Raw genomic sequence first — 20,839 nt, forward strand, 5'->3', positions numbered from 1 at the left:
GTTTATAAACTGGCAGCATTTCATTATATCTTAGTTTGATGTTGGGTGAAGCTTGTTGACAATGGGGCAGATAAAAACTATCACATATTTTAGTTATGTGACTGGTTAACGTGTGTTGAATGTACCGCACGTGGAATTCTTTAAAAAGTCGATCAGTTTTCTATCCCTTTCCTGTCACCCCATAATCTAGCTGCTACAATCCCCAAGGCCTATGCGAAAGTGCCATTCAATATTTTTATAACGACAAATTAATCAATTTATGGCACTGTTTTTTTTTTTACTACAAACTTTCCTTCGAATTTTGAAAATGGATGCCGGTCACTCTTTTTTTCTCTTCCAAAATACATACAGAGCTTATCTACTCAAGGAGACCACTAGGACCCCACAGGCTGGCAGCTTAAGTGGGACTACTGCGGAAGTTTTCAGTGAATTTAGGGGCAGATAAACCGGAGAACGGCGTTTTTTCCCCTCCAAACGTGCAGACCGACAGTGGCCACATGTGCTTCGGGTGCCGGGAGGAAGAATTCCGTGCAGGTAGCCGGGGAGAAGACGGGGAGGTGGCTCCCGGCGCCGCACAGGGGGCGCGCGGCTCGCAGGGTTTGACAGACGCCTGCGATCGTCGCCGATTTCCCAAGCCAGACCAGAGGAGGGAAAGTGCCTGCCGCCCGCGTGACCCAAGTTCACTTTCAGGTTTCAAAAACAGCGCTGCTGGAATAAACAGGTCTACATCTTTCCTCCCAAGGGCCGGATAAGAAACTTGGAAAAACGTTCTTCCTTCACCATTTATTAATGCACTGACCACCTTTATTGGAATGACCACTGCTTAGGGCTTACAAAGTGGCCCAGTCTCCCCCCACAGCGCTTCCCCAACCCTCCAACGAGGCCCAGTCCCACCCACAGAACGGCCAGAGCAACAGTTTGGTTGCTGAGCAGCAAGTTTCCCAGACGCACGGCCGCAGAGGCCCTCACACCTCTCCGCGCGCGCAACCCCGGGCTCGGCTCCCCAGCGGCCGGCCCGAGACCCCCGGCCCCCGGCCCCCGCCCGCCGCGGAGCCTCCTCTCCTCACAAGCTGGGGGGGGGGGGGCACCAGCAGGGCGCATGCGCGCGGCGCTCCCGGGCGTGCCGGCCACACTCCCCCCACCCACTCGGTGAGCTTGTCACTTCCTGCCCTCGCCCCATCTCCGTCCGGGGTCAGTCAGTCGCTCCCTGTCGCTGCCGGAGAGTCTCTGCTTCCCCCTTCCTCCCCGCGCCGCAGCGGTAGCTCGGGCTCTTTGGGGAGGGGGCGACAGAGAAGGAGAGAGAGGGACTTAATAAAGTTTCCTGAAACAACAACTGCTACCACAAGCGGCCCAAGGGGGGCGACCCCCGGCCGTCTGCGCTCCTCAAGCCTGAGGGACCGTTGCAGGTGGAGCAGCGCCGAGGGGAGCCGCGCTCGGAGACAGCCGTTGCCGGGCGAGGGGCGCCTCAGGGTCCTGCCCGCTCGGGTTCCGGCCCCACCGGCGGCGGCCGCGGCTACTGCGGGGCGGTTCCTCCTGTCAACTGCCTGCGCCCGCGCGCCGCCAGCCCGCTCTCCGCGCGGAGGGACGCCGTGAGCTGCCGCCGTCGCTCGGGCCCGAGGGCCGCGCTGAGCTGCGGCGCTTCCGCGTCCGGGCCGGCGGGGACTCTGGGAGCGCGTCTGGCCCGAGCGCCGGGTCCCTCGCGTGGTCCGCGGAGGCTGCGCCAGGTGGGGCCCGGAGCCGCCTCCTCGCCACCCGGCCCCGCGGCCCCGGCCTGCCTTCCTTCCGCCCGCCGCCGGCCCGCCTTCGGAGTTGAGTAAGTTGGGCGCACTTGGTGTGGGGACGGGGCTCGGCCTGGCGACCCCGACGCACGTGCGCGGCGGGAGAGCGGCGCGGGCCGGCGGAGCGGGAGCCCACCTCGGCCCGCCGCGCCCCGCGCCGTCTCCTCGCGCGCGCCCGTCCGCCCGGGAGGGCCAGGCCGTCGCCGCCCGCCGGGCCCTGGCCGTGCGCGCCGGAGCCTGCGTTTCCGGGTAGGGCAGGACCTGTGCGGGAGCGGGGACGGGAGGAAGCTTCGTGCGTTGCCTTGTCTGGCCTTTCCTCAGAGCCAGGTGCGGGTCGGTGGAGGGAAGGCGGGGGCCGGGTGAAGGGGTCGATTCTGGGAAATGCAGCCAGAGCCCCCCCAGGAAGTTCAGGGCCAGTGACGGGTGTGTGCTTCTTTCAGCAGCCGAGCCGCAATGAAGAGCTTCTTACAGTGAAAGCAAAGTAGGTCGCGCCCACTGAAAATGCCTTTAAGGGACAAATACTGTCAGACTGACCACCATCATCACGGATGCTGTGAACCAGGTACACCCCTCCCTTCCTTCAGTTGCCTTGCCCTCCGTCATGGCCACTCTTCCTTCTGTTTCCTTCCAGCTTTCTTTTCCTCCTGCCCAAGAAGTCGTTCCTAAGGAAGCAGGCTGTAATTTTCCCCAGCCTGAAACCAGCTATGAAGCTAAAAGCTTGTACAAACAGGAGGTCTCCTCTGCTGGATCCCTTAAAAAAAGGACTGCGAGCGTCACCTTAAATCTTTTCCACCAGATCAGTCACTCAGCCCTTTTTCCTTTTCTTTGGAGGCAGCCTGCAGTTAGTAGTATACCCCCGTGCTCTTCGGATGTTCAGAATTTTAAAGAAAGAGAAAAGTAGGTAATAGAAGCCTAGCATTTATCTCCGTGAGGATGGTCTCGTTGAAACTTAAAAACAGGAAAAGTTTCTCATGCGTTTTTTCAGAAACTATCTTTTAATGGCTAAAAACAAGTGTGGTTGGGGTTAAAAAAACGTTTCTTTGAACTCCTTGGGAGGATGAGGTTTTGTTAAGTGCAACCTTTTTAAAGTTTTCTTGGACAGAATGTGTTGTATTGCAAAACGAAAAATCTACTTGAAATACCTCAGTAAGGGTATTTTGTTCAGTGGAACTTTTTTTTTTTTTGAGTCAAATTTATGAAATGAAAAAAATTTGATTTTTAGGAGTCTTAGAGTATTAGCAAACTTTACTTTGAGGAATGTGATATATAAACTTCTGAGAGTTTGTCTACTTATTAGAACTTTCATGTGCTTTGTCACGAACATTTAAAGGTACACCTTAAAAGTGTTACTGAATACATTCTGTCACTAAAATAAATAAGGGCTTTTCTAGTTCAAAAGGAGGTGTTTGCTTATTTTGACCTAAAGTTATTAGGGCTTTTTATACTTTTGCTTGCTTTTTGTAGGACTGTTTAACTGCACTGATATACTAGGTGTTATCACCGTAGAGTTCACTTCAAGTAATTTTTTGATTAATAGGGAAAAATGGCAGCAGTAAAGGGGAAAAACTTCCATTTTCAGAGGTCTTTGGTACACGTGAGAATAAAATTCTTATTATGACTCTGTCCCACCACAGATTGCTGGGATCAGTAATAACTCACCTCAGCTGATAAGACAGGGAATCCCAGGATGGAATCCAGCTTCCTTTCAACCGCACCCTGTCCCATCTAGCTTTCGGAATGATCTCACACTGCATGTTTTGTGTATTTGAAATGGAGATATATTATTTATGTTTTACCAAGTTTCAAACAGTTTGCTAGTTTTTAAGTACAAAGTGCTAGCTTTGAAGTACAAAGATGTGAATGCGTTTTATACTTGTGTTCTACTGAACTTCATTCCAGTTATCTTTTTTCTGAGAACATTTCATTCAAGCCATTTCTGTAAGTTGAATTAGTGTATGAGATCATCTTATCTAGGAAGCAATTGATTTGTTCATGTATTCATTTTTTTTAAACGAATTATCATTGAGCACTTACTGGTGCTGCACAGGCAAGGTCCAAGGCATTGGGGATATAAATGGTGAACAAGTCAAAGTCTTCTCTCACAGATCTTGTGGCTGGGAAGACATAGACATAACTAAATAAATAAACGAGATAATTCGTGACCTTACCTTAATTGGTATATTCTAGTGGTGGCACAGTGGTTAAGAGCTATGGCTGCTAACCAGAAGGTTGGCAGTTCAAATCTACCACCTGCTCCTTGGAAATCCTTTGGGGCAGTTTTACAGGAACCCTGGTGGCGTAGTGGTTAAGTGCTATGGCTGCTAACCAAGAGGTCAGCAGTTCAAACCCACCAGCCGCTCCTTGGAAACTCTATGGGGCAGTTCTACTCTGTCCTATAGGGTCGCTAGGAGTTGGAATCGACTTAACGGCACTGGGTTGTTACTGGGCTATAGGATCTCTATGAATTGGAATCAACTCGAAGGCCACAGGTAGTGATTATAGTTTTCTATGGACTTTAATGCCTTTTAAAAGAGAGTTTCCTGAACTTTTTAATACGTACTGGAACTTTTTATTTTTCTTTTTACTCCTCCATTAGCAAGAAATCAAATGAATTGCATTAATTTAAAATTTTCATTTTCCTTTTGCCAGAAACTTTTTCCATGTGGTTTGCTTTCCAGATTTTCAAGTCAAAAATAGTTCCTCTTTGCTTTCTTAGCTAGACTTAAACACCCTCTAAGGCTCTGGTCCTGTCCTAACTTCACTGGAAAGCCAGAAGTTCGTTAACGTACAAAATGGTCATTATTACAGAGGAAGGCACGCGTTGAGTGGGGGGATGTGTCCAGGACTTGAATGTGTTATGGTATGATAGTTTTAAAAAGAAGTGCCCTCAGATTGAGGGAAGAAGAAGAAATGATATTTGAGGAATTCTTTTAATGGACTCTGATGAGAGGCGATTGTCTTTTGAATTGTGGATGGTGCTTTTGAATTATGGACTGTGGTTGGTTCCTTGGATGAGGGTGGTATATTCTTGAGGAGGGTGTTGTGTCTTAATGGGGTGGGACAGCTTGTAGTTAAGGGTGGTGTTATAAGCCTGTGAGTGTATATAAAGTATCTTCTTCTTATGCTTTAGGAATGTATTTTATTATAGGAATTTTCAAACATTCAAAAGTAGAGAATGGCATAAGGAACCTGAGGTAGCCATCACACTGCTTCATCAGTTGTCAGTGCATGAACAATCTCTTTTCATCTGTGTTCCTCCTTCCTCACGATTTTCTTCTCCACCCTCCAATTGTCATAAATAGAAGAATCTTCTAAGGGGTTTGTTTTAAGGTAGGAGAGACTCTTAACAAAAGTAGGTGTTTTATTCTGGGAAATATGTTTTTGGAAGAATGTAAGGAAAGATATTAACCTCTGATGGCTTGGGTGTTTTTGATTGGAGGAAGGTGTTGTCCACTTTCTCAGTGGTAATGTAACCTAGATGGGTCTGAACTTGAGAGGGATGATAGAATATATGAGGGGAATATATGAGAGCAAACTAGCTTCTCATTAAACAATTAATACACATATTGTTTTGTGACATTGGTTGCCAACCCACGACATGTCAGCACTCTCTCTTTCTTGACCTTAGGTTCCCCATTACTAGCTTTCCTGTCCTTAGACTTCAAAAAAAAAAGTGTGTGTGTGTGTATATATATATATGGTTTTCTAGTTGAGAGTATGTTTTCGGATGAAGAAAGAATCATCTCTTACAGTGAGGGCTACATGTTAAGCTAACTTAACATGTAATTGATTTTTACAGTGGGGCACAGTTAAGCTAATGTTGAAGCTATTTTGAATGTTGTCCCACGATACATGTGTGTTCTGGTGGTAGCATTGTTCTGTGGGTGATGGGTAAGACAGTTTTGCTCTAGCTCATGCATAGGTGTTGTCATGTGAAAATGGAAGTTGGTGTACCGTAGAAGGTTTTCTGAAGCATGTACTTAAATGAGAAAAGGGCACTAAGGAGAAGGCCCCGTTTTTTCCTTATATCCCTCCCTTATTTATTACTGTTTTTTTTTTTTTTTTAGTTCTCCCTTTTCAGAATGCTTGCCACTTATAGAGCCAGACCTTGAAGTTTTTAGTTCTTATAATTGTGTGGGTTCCCTCCCTCTCTTTTGTAGGTTTTCTTTTTTTGATAAACAGTTGTCAGTGCTGTAGTGTACAAATACTAAAAAGAGATCCGTCTAACACAAATAAACAGTATCAATATATTCACAAACTTCTGTTTTTGTTTCTCTGAAGGACTGAATTCTACTTCTCTTAGATTTAGACAAATAATGTTCAGGTTTTGGTGTCAGGAAAGCAATTGATTTGTACACGTTGATGATGATGATAGAGTGTTTATTGAGCACTTACTGTATTCCAGGTGTTGTTTTAAGCAGTTCACCCACATTAGCTCATGTAATCTTCTCACAGCCCTGTAATCTAGGTACTCTCATTATCCCCATTTTAGAGATGAGAAAAGAGAGGTCAGAGAGTTTAATGTACTCTAGTTGCATCTAATGAGTGGCAGAAAAGGCATTTCAGTGCAGGCCGTCCTGGTCCGAAATCTGTGTTCTTAATCAGTGCAGTGTAATGTCGATAACAGATGTTCTCAAAATGAGTTGTGTGTGTGCATGATCTTAATTCATTTAAAATATCTCTAAAGTATCTCCTAAAATTGGGAAAATTTGCTTAATAAAATAAATTGATCCTGAAACATAGTTCTTCCCATTTGTGTACTCTGAGTACAAAACTTGAGGCTTAAAGGGGGAATCTAAGGCTGTGTCTCTTTACCTGCACAGCAGCCTTGAGCCCCTTCAAGCCAAGGCTGGGAAGCAATAGCAACACACGTTTCTGAAGTAACCCTCCCTGTCTCCTCACACAGAGGAGGTGGTTTTGGATCTGGTGGGCAGAATATTACAGCATATTTAAAAAAAGAGGTCATTAAAATAGTCAGAGTGTCTCCACCACAACTTTCCTTCCTTATCTGATAACTGATGGAAAAACTCAATTTTCCTTTTTTACCTTGTTTCATACTTACCATAATCTAATTTACCATATATTTATACTACTAATCTGATGATTTGTGTGTTTATATTAGCATCTGTACATACACACACTTATACAAATAAACTTCGGTTTTTCTGGGTCTGTCTAAATATGTGTTAATATAAATGGCATCATACCATTCTGTAATATGTTTTTACTGCTTAACAATCTAGTCTGGCCCCTACTGGGAGACTTCTAAATTGTTTGAAATTGTTCTCAGTTATATACAGTGCTACAGTGAACATTCTGTCATATCCATCATTGTGCACTTGTCCACTTGTTTCTTCAGTTGTTTCTGAGTTTTGTCATAGTTGCTCAGAGAGCTGCACCCGATTGTCCAGGGAGTTTTGGAATAGTTTATGAGGTGCAGCTAGGCCACCATTGCCCTAGAATTTTAGTAAATACAGTGGTTCCTCTTCCAGGGGAATGAAAAGGCAAACATGGAGAGTATGTGCTAGATGATACTAAAGCAGTAAGGCCTTTGCATCCGAACTGCCTCTCTAGTCTTAAGTAGCTTTAATTTGCCTTGAGTTGGGAATCATTTTGTTTTATTTTCTCCGATTGCTTCATTTTGCATTACAAAGATGATGGTGCATATTTCATACATATATGTGTGTGTATGTATATATATATACACAAGCGTAATTATCATTAACGTAATTGCTAGCAAACCATTGTTTTACTTCAGTAGTAAATGATTTAAATAACCCTGTTTTTGTGGGGATTGGGGCGGGTGTTTGTCTTCCATATAGTTTATATCCTGGAACCTGGAGATCCTCCTTTATTACAGCAACCACTACAGACATCGAAATCTGGCATTCAGCAAATAATTGAGTGCTTTCGATCAGGTATGAATGTTTCAGAATATATTTTTAAATCTTCACATAGTAGTTTAAAAACTACCTAGAAGTCCTTAGACACTTTTTAAAAACTATTAAAATGTATACCTTGGTTTCCTTTATAGAATATATTGTCACTTTTAAAAAATAGATGAATAAATATTGCCTTGGTCTAGAGATTCTCTTTTAGGGTTTTTTATATATATGTTAATTTAAAGGTAAATGTATTCAGCATAAATCGAAAAACCAAACTTGTTGCCCAGCCGAATCCGGCTCTGTAGTTTAAAGAAATATGTTATATGGTATATTTGGTGGTAAAATGCCTCTTCTTTTTTGAAGGTCTTTTGTTATCTTTTGGCGTTTTTGTAATAAACTCTCAAATAACAGTTAGAAGGCAGTTGGCATGAGTCTTTATATCTGGCTCAGTAGATTATTTACTCAGAATGTCTGAGATGTCACTTGTTCTCGATTAATTACCTTATCATTTCTTTATGTGACTCACCTTCTCCTGCCTAACCCTGGAGTTTCTGGAGTTTCAATATCTTTAATGGAGCACAAGATAGAAAAAACTTATTCCTGCCTTGATATTTTCAGATATATTTGTTTAGCTTTTCTTTCTGTTATGTTCTTATAAGAATTGGATGTAATATTTGTATAGTCACAGTCCAGTGCTTTAAAATAGGCATCGCTTACTTACTACATGTAAATGATTGAGAACTGTTAGAGCTCCTGTGTTACCAGTAAGGTCTTAGGTGGCTGTGATTCTTACAGATTTGGCTTCTCTGACGTTATAAACTATTGCGTCAAGTATGAACAAGGGACACACATGGTTTGTAAATACCTAACTGATATTTTAAAGCTTACCGTCTTAACGAAAAATTTCTGAGATTCAAAGAAAAAGATGATTTATATGTACTCATTCATTTTGTATTGATGAGAAACATTTTGAGGTACTTGCTTGTTTTAAATCATTGTAAAGGGGAATGGCGTATATGGTATTTGCTTTATTTTAGGATTCTAAGAAATAGGATATCCCTTAATCTAAATTAAAAAGATTTTTTTTTCTTCTGAATTTCAAGATCTATTTCTTAGACTTTCCATCATGGCATTACTTTTATGTATATTTAATCCAGTAAGTATTTAGTGTGTATCATGTGCCTGTCCTTACGTTGGATTGTGGTGTAACCTACTTTAGTGTGTTTTTGTTGTTGCTCGTTTTTTACTTGTAGTAATTGCCCTTGGTTAACAGAAATAACAAAAGGACAAATTCTCCCATGATAAATTCTTGGGGGCAATATTTAAATATAATACATTTCTAGCATAGCAGAATAATGCTGTAGTAAGAGTTTGTTTTAGCTGCTTTTAGAATAGAGATATGAGTTCTTTTTGTGCTTTTATACCAGGGAATTTTTCACATCTAGTAATATGCCTTTTTTTTTTTTTTTTTTTTAGTAATATGCCTTGTTATAGTTTTCTTTTTTCAAAACGTATGATTTGGAATTAGTAAGTTTATTTTATACTGCTTCGATTTATTATTTAGTGTCGTTTGATCAAGAAGGTTAGAATTTGCTAATTCATAAAGAATGTCTTTTCAACAAGATCCTGTCCCCAAAATATGTGTTTTTTTAACTTTGGAAGGTAACTGTTTAAAAATTGAGTTTACTGTTTTCCTTATTAAACCTGTTGCTTCGATTCCAACTCATAGTGACCCTGTAGGACTGGGTAGAACTGCTCCATAGGGTTTCCAGGGAGCGGCTGGTGGATTTGAACTGTCAGTCTTTTGGGCTTGCAGACGAGCTTTAACCACTACACCACCAGGGCTCCATTTTCTTATACACTGTGGTCATACCGCAGACCCTGGTGGCATAGTGGTTGAGAGCTGTGCCTGCTAACCAGAAACGGTCAGTAGTTCGAATCCACCAGGCGCTCCTTGGAAACTGTAAGAGGCAGTTCTGCTCTGTCCTGTAGGGTCGCTATGAGTTGGAATGGACTCATCAGCAGCTGGTGGTCATACATGTTTTCTCTGTTTGCCGTTTCTTTACTATCTGAATTAAAGAAGAGGGACTATAGAATGGTTGATCTGAAATGGTATAATTCCAAAGCTACTTATGATCTTTTGAAATATGTTAGTTTAAAAAATATTCCAAGCAGATCTACCATCTGAGTTATTTTTTATTTAGGCAAATATTGGAAAAAAAACTATAATTTTAGTTTTTTAAGTACCCAGTGGAGTCCCTGGGTGGTGTAGATGGTTAATGCGCTTGGCTGCTAATTGAAAGGTTGGAGGTTTGAGCCCACCCAGAGGCGCCTTGGAAGAAAGGCCCGGCGATCAACTTCTGAAAAATCAGCCATTGAAAACCCTACAGAGCGCAGTTAACGCTCTGACGCACCTGGGTCGCCATGAGTCTGAATGGTCTCTACTGCAACTGTGTGTTTTTGTTTTTGTTTTTTTTAAAGTACCTCATAGTTTAAATGAGAGTTGATTTAGAAATATGCTGAGTGGTTCAATTTTGGATTAAAAAAAGAATTACTACATTAACGTTTCATAACTAAGAAATTTTAATTTTTTCAGGATACTGAGGCCCTTTAGCACTGAGGTATATTCAAGCCACAGCTAACTGAAACCTCAGGGACGATGAGATAGAGGTTTAGGTCAGATGACCTAGGGGCTAAGATCCCTTCTAACTCTGAGACTGTTGGCTCCTTTATGTCCCATCCTACTCCCAAGCAACACGCTCAATGACTCATCTCTTTCCTGACACTTCCCATTGCAACTGGGTCACACACATTAACATCTCAAGTACTACGCTGGTGGTACTATATATCTTTGTTAGGTATTTGAAGATTTAACGCTGAAGTCCATGCTTTCACTCTTGTTAACCTACGCAGGATAAGTCTGGTTGAACAGTAAATGTGTTAGGATATCTACCTTTATCTTCAAACTAAGGTAGTTAGCTTCAACTACTACTGCATTATCTCTGTTTAAGTGATTCATCTTCCCTCACCTACCCTGGGATGTCCATGACCTGGTATTAATTCCGACCCAATCTGGGAGTTCATTAAAGGCTTCTGTCTGTGAAAGGAGTTGACTCATTCAAGGTCCACCAGCCCCTTGTGTGTGCTGTACTGATAGCTTGATCAATTTTGACCCATTCTCATTGCCTCACACATCAGCTTTTACTTTGGGCTGTTCTCTGGCTTTAAGTTACAAACCCATCTTGACCTCTTTATTTCTGGCTACGTATACATTAATTTGAATAGATTTTTATCTTTGGAATAAGTAATTCATGCTTGTGGTACAAAAAAAAGGAAAAAAAAAGTACTAAAGGGTATAATGTGAAAAGTAAGTTTCTTTACTGTTCCGTCCCCTAGTTCCCTGTGCTCAGGCAGCCATGCCACATGCTTGGCATATCTTCTTCCAGAGGCCTTCTATACATACGCAAGCAACTATTCCTCGTTTTCTTCCCAGTACAAATGGTGGCAGACTCTACACACTGTCCTGCATTTTTGCTTTATTGACAGTAGATTCTGCAATCGTTTGACATCAGTCCATGGATAGATGCCTCATTTTTTTAGAAAGCTACCTGTTTTGTCCTGACCTACAGATTTTGTGCTCTGAAATCCCTGATGTTTGCTAACTTGAGACCTGCCATTTGATCTGAATGCCCGGTATCCTGTACTTGCTGACTGGTTCCTACCCTTAGCTGGAGCCCTTGCCTTGGCTGTGTTAGTCGTCCTAGGATCACATCTGTGACTGTGTGTCTTCAAGTGTTCTTCTTTTATGTTAACAGTTTCAGTTCATCTTCCTTCTCCCTGACCTCACTCTTGCCTTCCCTAAATTAATACAAAAATTTAGATAATAAAAGAAAGGGATACTGCCATTAGATATTTATTAAAATTTATTTGAGTTTAATATTCTTAGTCTCATAGTTTTCTGGTTAGAGGCACAAGGAGCTGCGGAATGACCTTAGAAGCAAAAATGGTGGAAAAGAGAAAAATAATCACTTCATCTAATCTTTAATGTGAAGTTGACATCTTTTAAAGTCACAAAATATATATTATAAAAAGAGATAATTTCTACAAAATTATTTTTGCAATATAATATAAAAAAAGATTGTACCTTTAGACTACAGTAGACTACTATGTGCAATGAACTGTGTCTCTTTTGAATGTTAGTAAGGAATAAATTGTGAGTTTTCTTTTATAGTAGTGAAAAATGAGACTTAGCTTTTTAGTGGTGAAAAAGTGTGATATTTGCTGTTGTCGTTAGCTTCATAAATTTACGTTTGGTTGTTTAACTTTTTAGAAGTTTTTTTAAAAAATATATATTTTTAAACTGCTTAAAGCAATTTGAATTGCAGTTTAGGGGAAGCCCTGACTGGGTGCTAATGGTGGTGCCTCAGTCATGACTCTTCAGGCAGAGTCTATGATGGAAGTATGACTTATCTGCATACATTTGAGAGTGCCATACTATTGAATGGGGTTTTTGTTTGTTTGTTTTTGGCTGTTATATAGTGATTATAAGAAATTTAAAATGGGCTTAGATATTAGTTGGATGAGTAAGTAAAATGTAGATTTATTTTTTTGATTTGTTCTTATGTTCAATTTCAGAGCATGTCATGCTGGGCTGTGTTTCTAGGAGAGTGGCCATTTATATTAGTCTACAGATTTTTCAAGGGTGCAAATAGTATCTGTCACTTTCATATCTCTAGTGAATAACATCATACCTGGTATTTAATAAGGTCTCAATAAATGTTTATTAGACTGAACTAAAAGATTCACCAAGTAGGCACTGGCCTAAAATAATTCTGTTTATAAATTTATTGTAGTGTGTGGCAGGGCTCCATAATTAACATAACTTTTTAACCAGTACTTCTACATTGTAGTTTTCAGATAATAATTTAAGTTTTCTTAAATTTTCCTACTTTTTATTGCTTCGTGTATTTATGCTAAGGGATAATTGCTTAGAAATTTCCTTCATCTTGGTCTTGAACTTCATCTGGGGAGATTTGCCATGGATCATAGATTCACTTGCAATCTCTGTTGGGGTGGTATTGCCGTTAAACAGTCATCCTGAAGAAGACCGACTCGTGTGAGCCAATGGTAGGCAAGCGGTGTACCACTGAAAAATCATTACTAGTGAAGCTTAAAATTGTCATTGACCAAAATGTCACTGTATTAAAGAAAAAATGAAAGCTGTCTTTGTCTAGCACAGAAGTGTTAGAATTAATATTATGTCGTGTTATAGATTGGCTGTCTTCCAACCTAATGTAAAATTGAATACTGGATTCCTTTTGAAAAAATCTTTCAAACATTGTCATTAGTACATACAGTGCACCTACTAGTAATGAATAGCACAAGATAAACCTTTGATGATGTTTAATTTTTACTGAGCACCTGTTATGTACGAGAATCTGAGATATGCACTGATTAATCTTTAGGCACCAAAGCCTTACTCTTTGGAGGGCTGTGTTTTTGAAACATACTGATTGATAATTTATTTAAGCAGTAAGTGAGTTCTAAGACCTAAGGCAAGAAACAGAATGATCAGTGTAGGGTAAGGAATAATTGGGAGCGAAGCAGCGTGACTTTCCGTTTCTCAGCATCAAGAGTTGTGGAGGAACTTTGAAGTTGCTATCTAGTGACCAATTCTGTTGTTGCCTCAGGTGACAGAAAGTTTGGCCATTGTCAGAGGGGCAGTTGGGTAATTGTTAGTGAGCAAAGCAGTCAGGTGGCTAATTTTGAAGAAAGCCATTATGTCCCCATGAGAAAAACATAACAAAACCTTAAATGGTGACTGGAACTAATTCAGGGAAAAACTTTTCATTGTTTATGTTTATAGAATGGGACATACCTTTTTTTTTACTGTTTGTAAAATGTGTAAATAGAATTAGGAAATGGTTAAGGTCCATTTTCTGACTCCCCAGTCACCTTCACATAGATTAAAACATCTTATTAGTAGCGAAAGTTCTGCTGTATGTAGAGAGGGCTCTCCCAGGATGTCATTCAGTAATGTCAGACATTGTCCTGAGGCTTGGGAGAGGATGAGGTGGTGAGCATCAAAGATATCATCTCTGTCCTCTTAGAGCTGTCAGTTTAATGGGGGTACAGAGAAGTAACTAATTACAAGATAGTGGGATAAACTAGTGTAGGAGAAGTATAGGGTACCATGGGAATATAGGTGAAGAGTTCTTAACAAAAAACAAGAGAGGTCAGAGAAGAGGTCCTGGAGGAAGTGTCATTTGACCGGGATCTGAAGGATTACTAGAAGTGAGCCAGACCAGGTGGTGGGAGAATGTTACAGACAGAACAGCGTAGGTGGAAGCCTGAAAAGTGAGAGTGAGTGAGGCAGCGTGCTAGAGAGAGCACACGAGTGAGCGCTTGCAGGCTCATGCACATTTGGTATATTTGTGGAACTGAGAGAAAATTGGTATGCCTGGATCAATAATAACTGTGTGTGTGTGTTTATGGTGGGGTGTAGATTAGTGATTGATAATTAAGAGTGATTAGTCAAGCTTAGAGGCAGATGCTTTTTGGGAACAAGTATATACTCTGCACTGAATATAACTCTGTAACTAGGACTCAATAAGAAATTGAATGTAGTTTTTGTTTTTTTTTATGTTCGAGAGAACCTGAAGGGTGCAATCTTAACGTTTTTACAATTAAATGTTTCTTATGTATAACCTTGTGTTATTTACAGATTATTTTATGCTTTAAATTTGCCATTGCGTACTTTCTTTTTAGACTTTCAGTTGAATTAAATTCTTAACTTAAACCTAGTTCAGATTATTTCTGTGTTCCTCTTCAGTTTTTTTTTTTTGACTGTCTGTAAATACAGAGTTGAATCTTTATTGGTATGGGTCTAGCAAGTCTTTTAAAGTGTACATAAATTTCCTGTTTTCTTCCTGCTGACATTTGATTCTCAGCTACACTTTTAGAGGACTATGTGTAGATCAATCAGAGAGGTTTGTCCAAAGCATTTCTGTCTTCAGTCTACCTCTCATGGTTTGTCTGTCACTTGTGAGGTTAACTGTGAACTAAATATATTAGCAGCCTTTTGCCAAGATAATTTGTAATGTAAAATGGAATCTATGTATCTGTACACACACAGGAGTTTACTTTCATATAAAGATAACATATGCTATTCTTTGGATCTTTCTACATTTCTGTTTTGTGACTTTGTGGTCGTGTGGTTTAGTGGCGTAAACATAGATTTAAATGGGAAATGGTAGAAATTATTTCACTGTATGTTTTCCCCAATAGAATAATTTATACTTAAATTTTTAAAATAGTTTTTTTTTTGGGTGCATAATTTAATTTTCCTGGAATTTAGGTTCCTGTTTTCCTTTGTAATTCTCCAAGATAGGTCTAGTTTGCTTTTTGTTTTGTTTTACAAGGTGGAGAAGTCAAAGTGCAAAGATTATTTAGCTCCTTAATGTCACACAACTACATACAATCAGAATTGGAAACTCTAAAGACTTGGTAAAGTTCTGATAATCTGGTAGTCAGTCTGTTTGCAGGAGAATTTTGAGTACTGACCTGTCTTCAAAATGATGATGAAATATACTTTGAAAATCAAGTGTTAACAGGTTTTAAAAGATTGAATCAGAAATTAACGTTTATAGACTTTATAATATTATTTATGATACTGATATTGTTTATACTCTTTAGTAGCCCCAGAGCTTAATAGTCAATAAATGTTTATTGAATGATGGAACACTTTGTGCATAGAGTCTTGAGAGCTTTTCACAGGGCGTGCTGGTTTTTTTCTCTTTAATTTAAGTCAGCATCATATCACTTTTATATATGAGGAAACTACAGGCACATTAATTAGTAAAGCACTGCGGATCAGTTTTGTCAGTTTACCTGTGTCAAAGACCTGGGAAGTGGTGACAGAAGACCTTCCATTTGGGTATTATTCCTGGTGGATGTTCTTATTTTAAAGATTGGATGCTTATTGCCATTTATTTTGCGTCTGCCTTTTGATTTTCTATCCTGATACTTATATTCCCTAAGATGAGTGGTTCCCAAGTCTGACTGATTATTTCTTCAACAAATGCTTAGAGAGCATTGCTAGAGCTGAACACTGTAGTTTTAGATAAAACAGGCTTTGTCTTGGCCGCTCTGGAGCTTATAATCTAGTGGAGAAGACAGGCGTTAAACGAGTAATTATGTTAGTATTGATTGCAATTGGATTAAGTGTTTTGAAGAAGAAAAACTTTGAATAATAGTGGTATCAAGAGACTAAGCACAATTCAAAATTACCTCTCGTATGGACAAGGATTCTCTACATCACACTAAACGGCTGTCATACCCATATTGGTCCCCAACCTGAAGTAATTCGGGCTGAATTTAAAAAGAACAGTCACAGGCAATCTTGTGATACAGTGTGGACCTTCTTTAAGGAATCCTGCTTTAAGGACTGTTTTGTAAAACTCCATATTTCCTTCCTAATGAAGAAACAACTGGATGAATCAGCCAAAAAATTTGGTGGGGAGTGGTGGAGGAATGTTTGATTTTTCTTCCTTATTCTAGGTCTGTTGAATCAGAATCTGTAGGGATGGTTCAGATACGTCTTTATTCTCAGGTCATTGTGGTGATCAACCAGATTTTGGAGCCTCTACCTTGGGATATCCTAAGAATTGATTGGCAGAACAAGGGCATCAGTTTTAGCTGACCTAACAACCAAGTGATAGTAGGGTTTTGCTTAGCACTTACTTAGTTTTAAATATACTGCGGTAGAAGTTGGCAATGCCTAGATTTTGTTTTCAAAGAGTAACAGCACTTTTGGATTGTCAATAGTGGTTTCCCAGTTTAAAGGTGCATGTTAAAGCTTTCTTTTGCATTTTCTTTTTTTCCCTCAGGAACTAAACAACTTAAACATATTTTATTAAAAGATGTGGACACTATTTTTGAGTGTAAATTATGTCGCAGTCTCTTCAGAGGATTACCAAATTTAATTACCCATAAAAAATTCTACTGCCCACCAAGTCTCCAGATGGATGACAGTAAGTTTTATTCATATATTCAGTAATGTGTATTGCAGTTAAGTATTCTTACGCTACAGTTACATATTTGCATTAAAATGGTTATCAATATCTAGTTATAGGTAATTTAATGATGGAGAATAAATTAAATACTTGACTCAGTGTTACATTTAGTTTTCTACATAAGTACTTTAAAAAGTCGGTTCTTTCCACTTATATTTTCCTAAGGATATCATATAGAGGTTCTAGAGGTTAGACTTTGAAGTGTACTTATTTAAAATATTGAGTGTTATTTTTAATTGTTTATATGGGCTATATACACTTTATATTCAGGATATTTGTAAGTTAAAAATATTAATGCTGTCTTGAAGGGGCAGTTTCTTGTATTTTTCGTCTTTAATTCTTTAACAAGTTGGATGAGTGATTTCTTGGGAATGATGGAGAGTATTAAACAATCTTTATATTTTTCTAGTGTTACCTGGATCTTTCTTGATTTGAAGATCACTTTTCTCAGTGAAATTTATTTAGATCAGTCATGATATAAGATACAGAATTGTGTCACGGGCTAACTTGAGATCCAAAATAGCTTACGTGATGAAGGCAGGTTGTAGGTCAATAAAGTCTTTGTTGACTCAGGTGTTCGCTTAATTAGGTGTATTTATTGTATTGTATATGTATGTTTAAGTTTGCAGTATATGTAATGATATTACCCTCTTGCTTTAGAGATCCTAAGAATTGATTAAGAATATGAATTTGTTTAAATATTTTAATAGCTAACAGGTTACTTTCATTATTTCTTGTCCTGGAATTTAACTCTTTGTGGACCTACAAAATACACAACTTATTTTGTCAGTTTGATACCGTAGTTGCATTGTGGATTTTGTAACTTAACTTTTTTAGGATGGGGAGGAAATGCCAACTCCAAATATCAAAAATACTGCTTTAATTATTAGTGTGAAAGTGGTGTAAAGTATGTTATAGAAAAAACAAAAAAGTCTTATTTGTCTGGAAGCTTTTCCTACTGCTATACTTTGTTTTATCATTGAGTTGTAAATTTAAAGGCAGTCTGTAGAGATTAATTTCAAATCTAACCTTTTAATTAAAGTGTTGCTAGAAAATTAGTTTATTTTTTAGTAGTTATTCTTTGTTATCTTTTAGTTATAGAATTGTCTTATAAAGGGAAATAGATAAGTAGGTTGCTGGATTATTGTGCACTTTTCTTAGCAGTACTCATTGTAGAAATATTCTGCTACAGTGCTATGCTGCTCATAGATAACGCCTTTATCCATTTTAGAAAAAGAAAGGTTAGTTGACTCTAAGAACTATAAGGATTCATTTCTGTCAGATTTGGTGCTGTATTTGTAGTTAGATTTTAGAGTTGTATGTGTAATCGTAACTGGTGTCAGACAACTTTGTTACAATGGGAATATTTGTCTATAAAGGGTGTAATAATTGCATAGGTAAATAAAGCAAGCTCTATTTTTGGAATAAATTTAGTTTTTCATTAATCATTTGTTTAATAGAATTGTGTCATGTTAAGAAGGCATGTATAGAAGTGAGTTAGCGAATAATTTCTGTACATCATTCTATTGATGTTTATATATTCTCTTACAAATCTTTTAATCTTTTTATGCTCTTTCATTTATCTAAGGTGTTCAACTTGTCCTTACTCAATTATGCTAGCTTATTATTATGGGTAAAATTAATAAGAATGTTATGTTCCCTCTCCTCCCCAAACAGTTTTTATTTATAAAGTAACATTCTTCGTGCTGTTTCATCTATTCTGGGTAATGAGAACTTGGGGTTGCCTTTGCTAGTTTAAAACTTTTAGACTAAAAATATGAATTGTTTTTTTTATTGTTCAGGATACCTTTGTACTTTTTGTTTTCTATTAAGAGCACTTAGAAATGAAAGTAGCTCTCCAGGTTGCATCTGTTTGTTAACATTTGCATACTATGATGAGAATTTCAGTTAGAACAAATTTTAGTTTAGTTACCACTATTTTTATCTTCATAAGATACTAAAAAATAGGCAATGCTCTTATAAAAATAAATATGAACCAGTAATAGACTTTAAGGTAGAGATTCATAAAATATTAGTGGGCTAGAGCAGGCCAATTATTTCAGATTAAAATGTTGTTTTTTCCTTAACAGACCTTCCTGATGTAAATGATAAACAAAGCCAAGCCATAAGCGATCTCCTAGAAGCCATATATCCAAGTGTGGACAAGCGAGAATATATTATTAAGCTAGAACCCATAGAAACTAATCAAAATGCAGTGTTTCAGTATATCTCAAGGACTGATAATCCTACTGAAGTCACAGAGTCAAGCAGCACTCCTGAGCAAACGGACGTTCAAATGCAGGAAACTAGCGCTGAACAGTCTAAAGGAGTACCAGTTCCGGATGCAGAGGTGGACACCATAGAGCCACCTCCTGTTGAGATTGTTACAGATGAAGTTGTACCTCCACCTGACGAACAACCTCAGGAATCACAGGCTGACTTGGAAACTTCTGACAGTTCTGATTTTGGTCACCAGTTGATATGTTGTCTTTGTAGAAAAGAATTCAATTCCAGACGAGGTGTTCGTCGTCATATTCGAAAAGTACACAAGAAAAAGATGGAAGAACTAAAAAAGTACATTGAAACACGAAAGAATCCAAACCAGTCCTCTAAAGGACGCAGTACTGTTCTAGTTCCATTAAGTAGGAGTTGTCCAGTATGCTGTAAATCATTTGCTACAAAAGCGAATGTAAGGAGGCATTTTGATGAAGTTCATAGAGGACTGAGGAGGGATTCAATTACTCCTGATATAGCAACAAAGCCTGGGCAACCTTTGTTCCTGGATTCTGTTTCTCCTAAAAAATCTTTTAAGACTCGAAAACAAAAGTCGTCTTCAAAGGCTGAATACAATTTAACTGCATGCAAATGCCTCCTTTGCAAGAGGAAATATAGTTCACAAATAATGCTTAAAAGACATATGCAAATTGTACACAAGATAACTCTTTCTGGAACAAACTCTAAAAGAGAGAAAGGCCCTAATAATACTGCCAGCAGTACAGAAATAAAAGTTAAAGTTGAACCAGCAGATTCTGTAGAATCTTCACCCCCTTCCATTACCCATTCTCCACAGAATGAATTAAAGGGAACAAATCATTCAAATGAAAAAAAGAACACACCGGCAGCACAGAAAAATAAAGTTAAACAAGACTCTGAAAGCCCTAAATCAACTAGTCCGTCTGCTGCAGGTGGCCAGCAAAAAACCAGAAAACCAAAACTTTCAGCTGGCTTTGACTTTAAGCAACTTTACTGTAAACTTTGTAAACGTCAGTTTACTTCCAAACAGAACTTGACTAAACACATCGAATTGCACACAGATGGAAATAACATTTATGTTAAATTCTACAAGTGTCCTCTTTGCACTTACGAAACTCGTCGGAAGCGTGATGTGATACGACATATAACTGTGGTTCATAAAAAGTCTTCCCGCTACCTTGGGAAAATAACAGCCAGTTTAGAGATCAGAGCTATAAAAAAGCCCATTGATTTTGTTCTAAATAAAGTGGCAAAAAGAGGCCCTTCGAGGGACGAAGCAAAACATAGTGATTCAAAACATGATGGCACTTCTAACTCTCCTAGTAAAAAGTATGAAGTAGCTGACGTTGGTATTGAAGTCAAAGTCACAAAAAACTTTTCTCTTCACAGATGCAATAAATGTGGAAAGGCATTTGCCAAAAAGACTTACCTTGAACATCATAAGAAAACTCATAAGGCAAATGCTTCCAATTCACCCGAAGGAAACAAAACCAAAGGCCGAAGTACAAGATCTAAGGCTCTTGTCTGGTGAGGAACAGTTACAGAGTTTTGCTTTTTCCCCCATCGAACTAAAAAAAAAAAAAAAAAAAAAATCATTTGATCATAATTTATAGCTGGTTCCATTTTAACACGTTTGCTTCCATATATCTTATGGCAGTGGGAACTGGAAGAGTAATGTGCATATTGCATTTACCTCTTCAGTGACCTTTATTCCAGTGGCTTGGGAACAAAAGTTAACTTCTGAACTTACCTTCCACAGGACAATGCAATATAGTTATAGGTAGAATGGCACAGGGTCAGTGCTTTCCTCTTAATATTGTACGATATATATATTTACATTGGCTTATGT

The 20,839-nt window shown here is 39.0% G+C and overlaps 1 protein-coding gene across 3 annotated transcripts in view; it reads left to right on the top strand.

Moving 5' to 3' along the window:
- The first annotated feature begins 1,690 nt into the window (after positions 1-1,690).
- The window catches only part of ZNF800 (zinc finger protein 800), a 45,397-nt gene continuing 26,248 nt past the window's right edge, over positions 1,691-20,839 (top strand). The window contains exons 1-5 of one of the 3 annotated variants that reach the window (XM_064289753.1): positions 1,691-1,813; positions 2,219-2,340; positions 7,601-7,696; positions 16,552-16,695; positions 18,828-20,517. In XM_064289753.1, the coding sequence (XP_064145823.1) occupies positions 2,280-2,340; positions 7,601-7,696; positions 16,552-16,695; positions 18,828-20,517 (1,991 nt within the window). In that variant the 5' untranslated portion in view covers positions 1,691-1,813; positions 2,219-2,279. Of the gene's footprint in view, positions 1,814-2,218; positions 2,341-7,600; positions 7,697-16,551; positions 16,696-18,827; positions 20,522-20,839 lie in introns of those variants that run through there. The other 2 variants (XM_064289751.1, XM_064289752.1) reach the window with 2 other exon arrangements.

This window comes from Loxodonta africana, chromosome 8 (assembly GCF_030014295.1).
Source record: "Loxodonta africana isolate mLoxAfr1 chromosome 8, mLoxAfr1.hap2, whole genome shotgun sequence".
Lineage (NCBI taxonomy): Eukaryota > Metazoa > Chordata > Mammalia > Proboscidea > Elephantidae > Loxodonta > Loxodonta africana.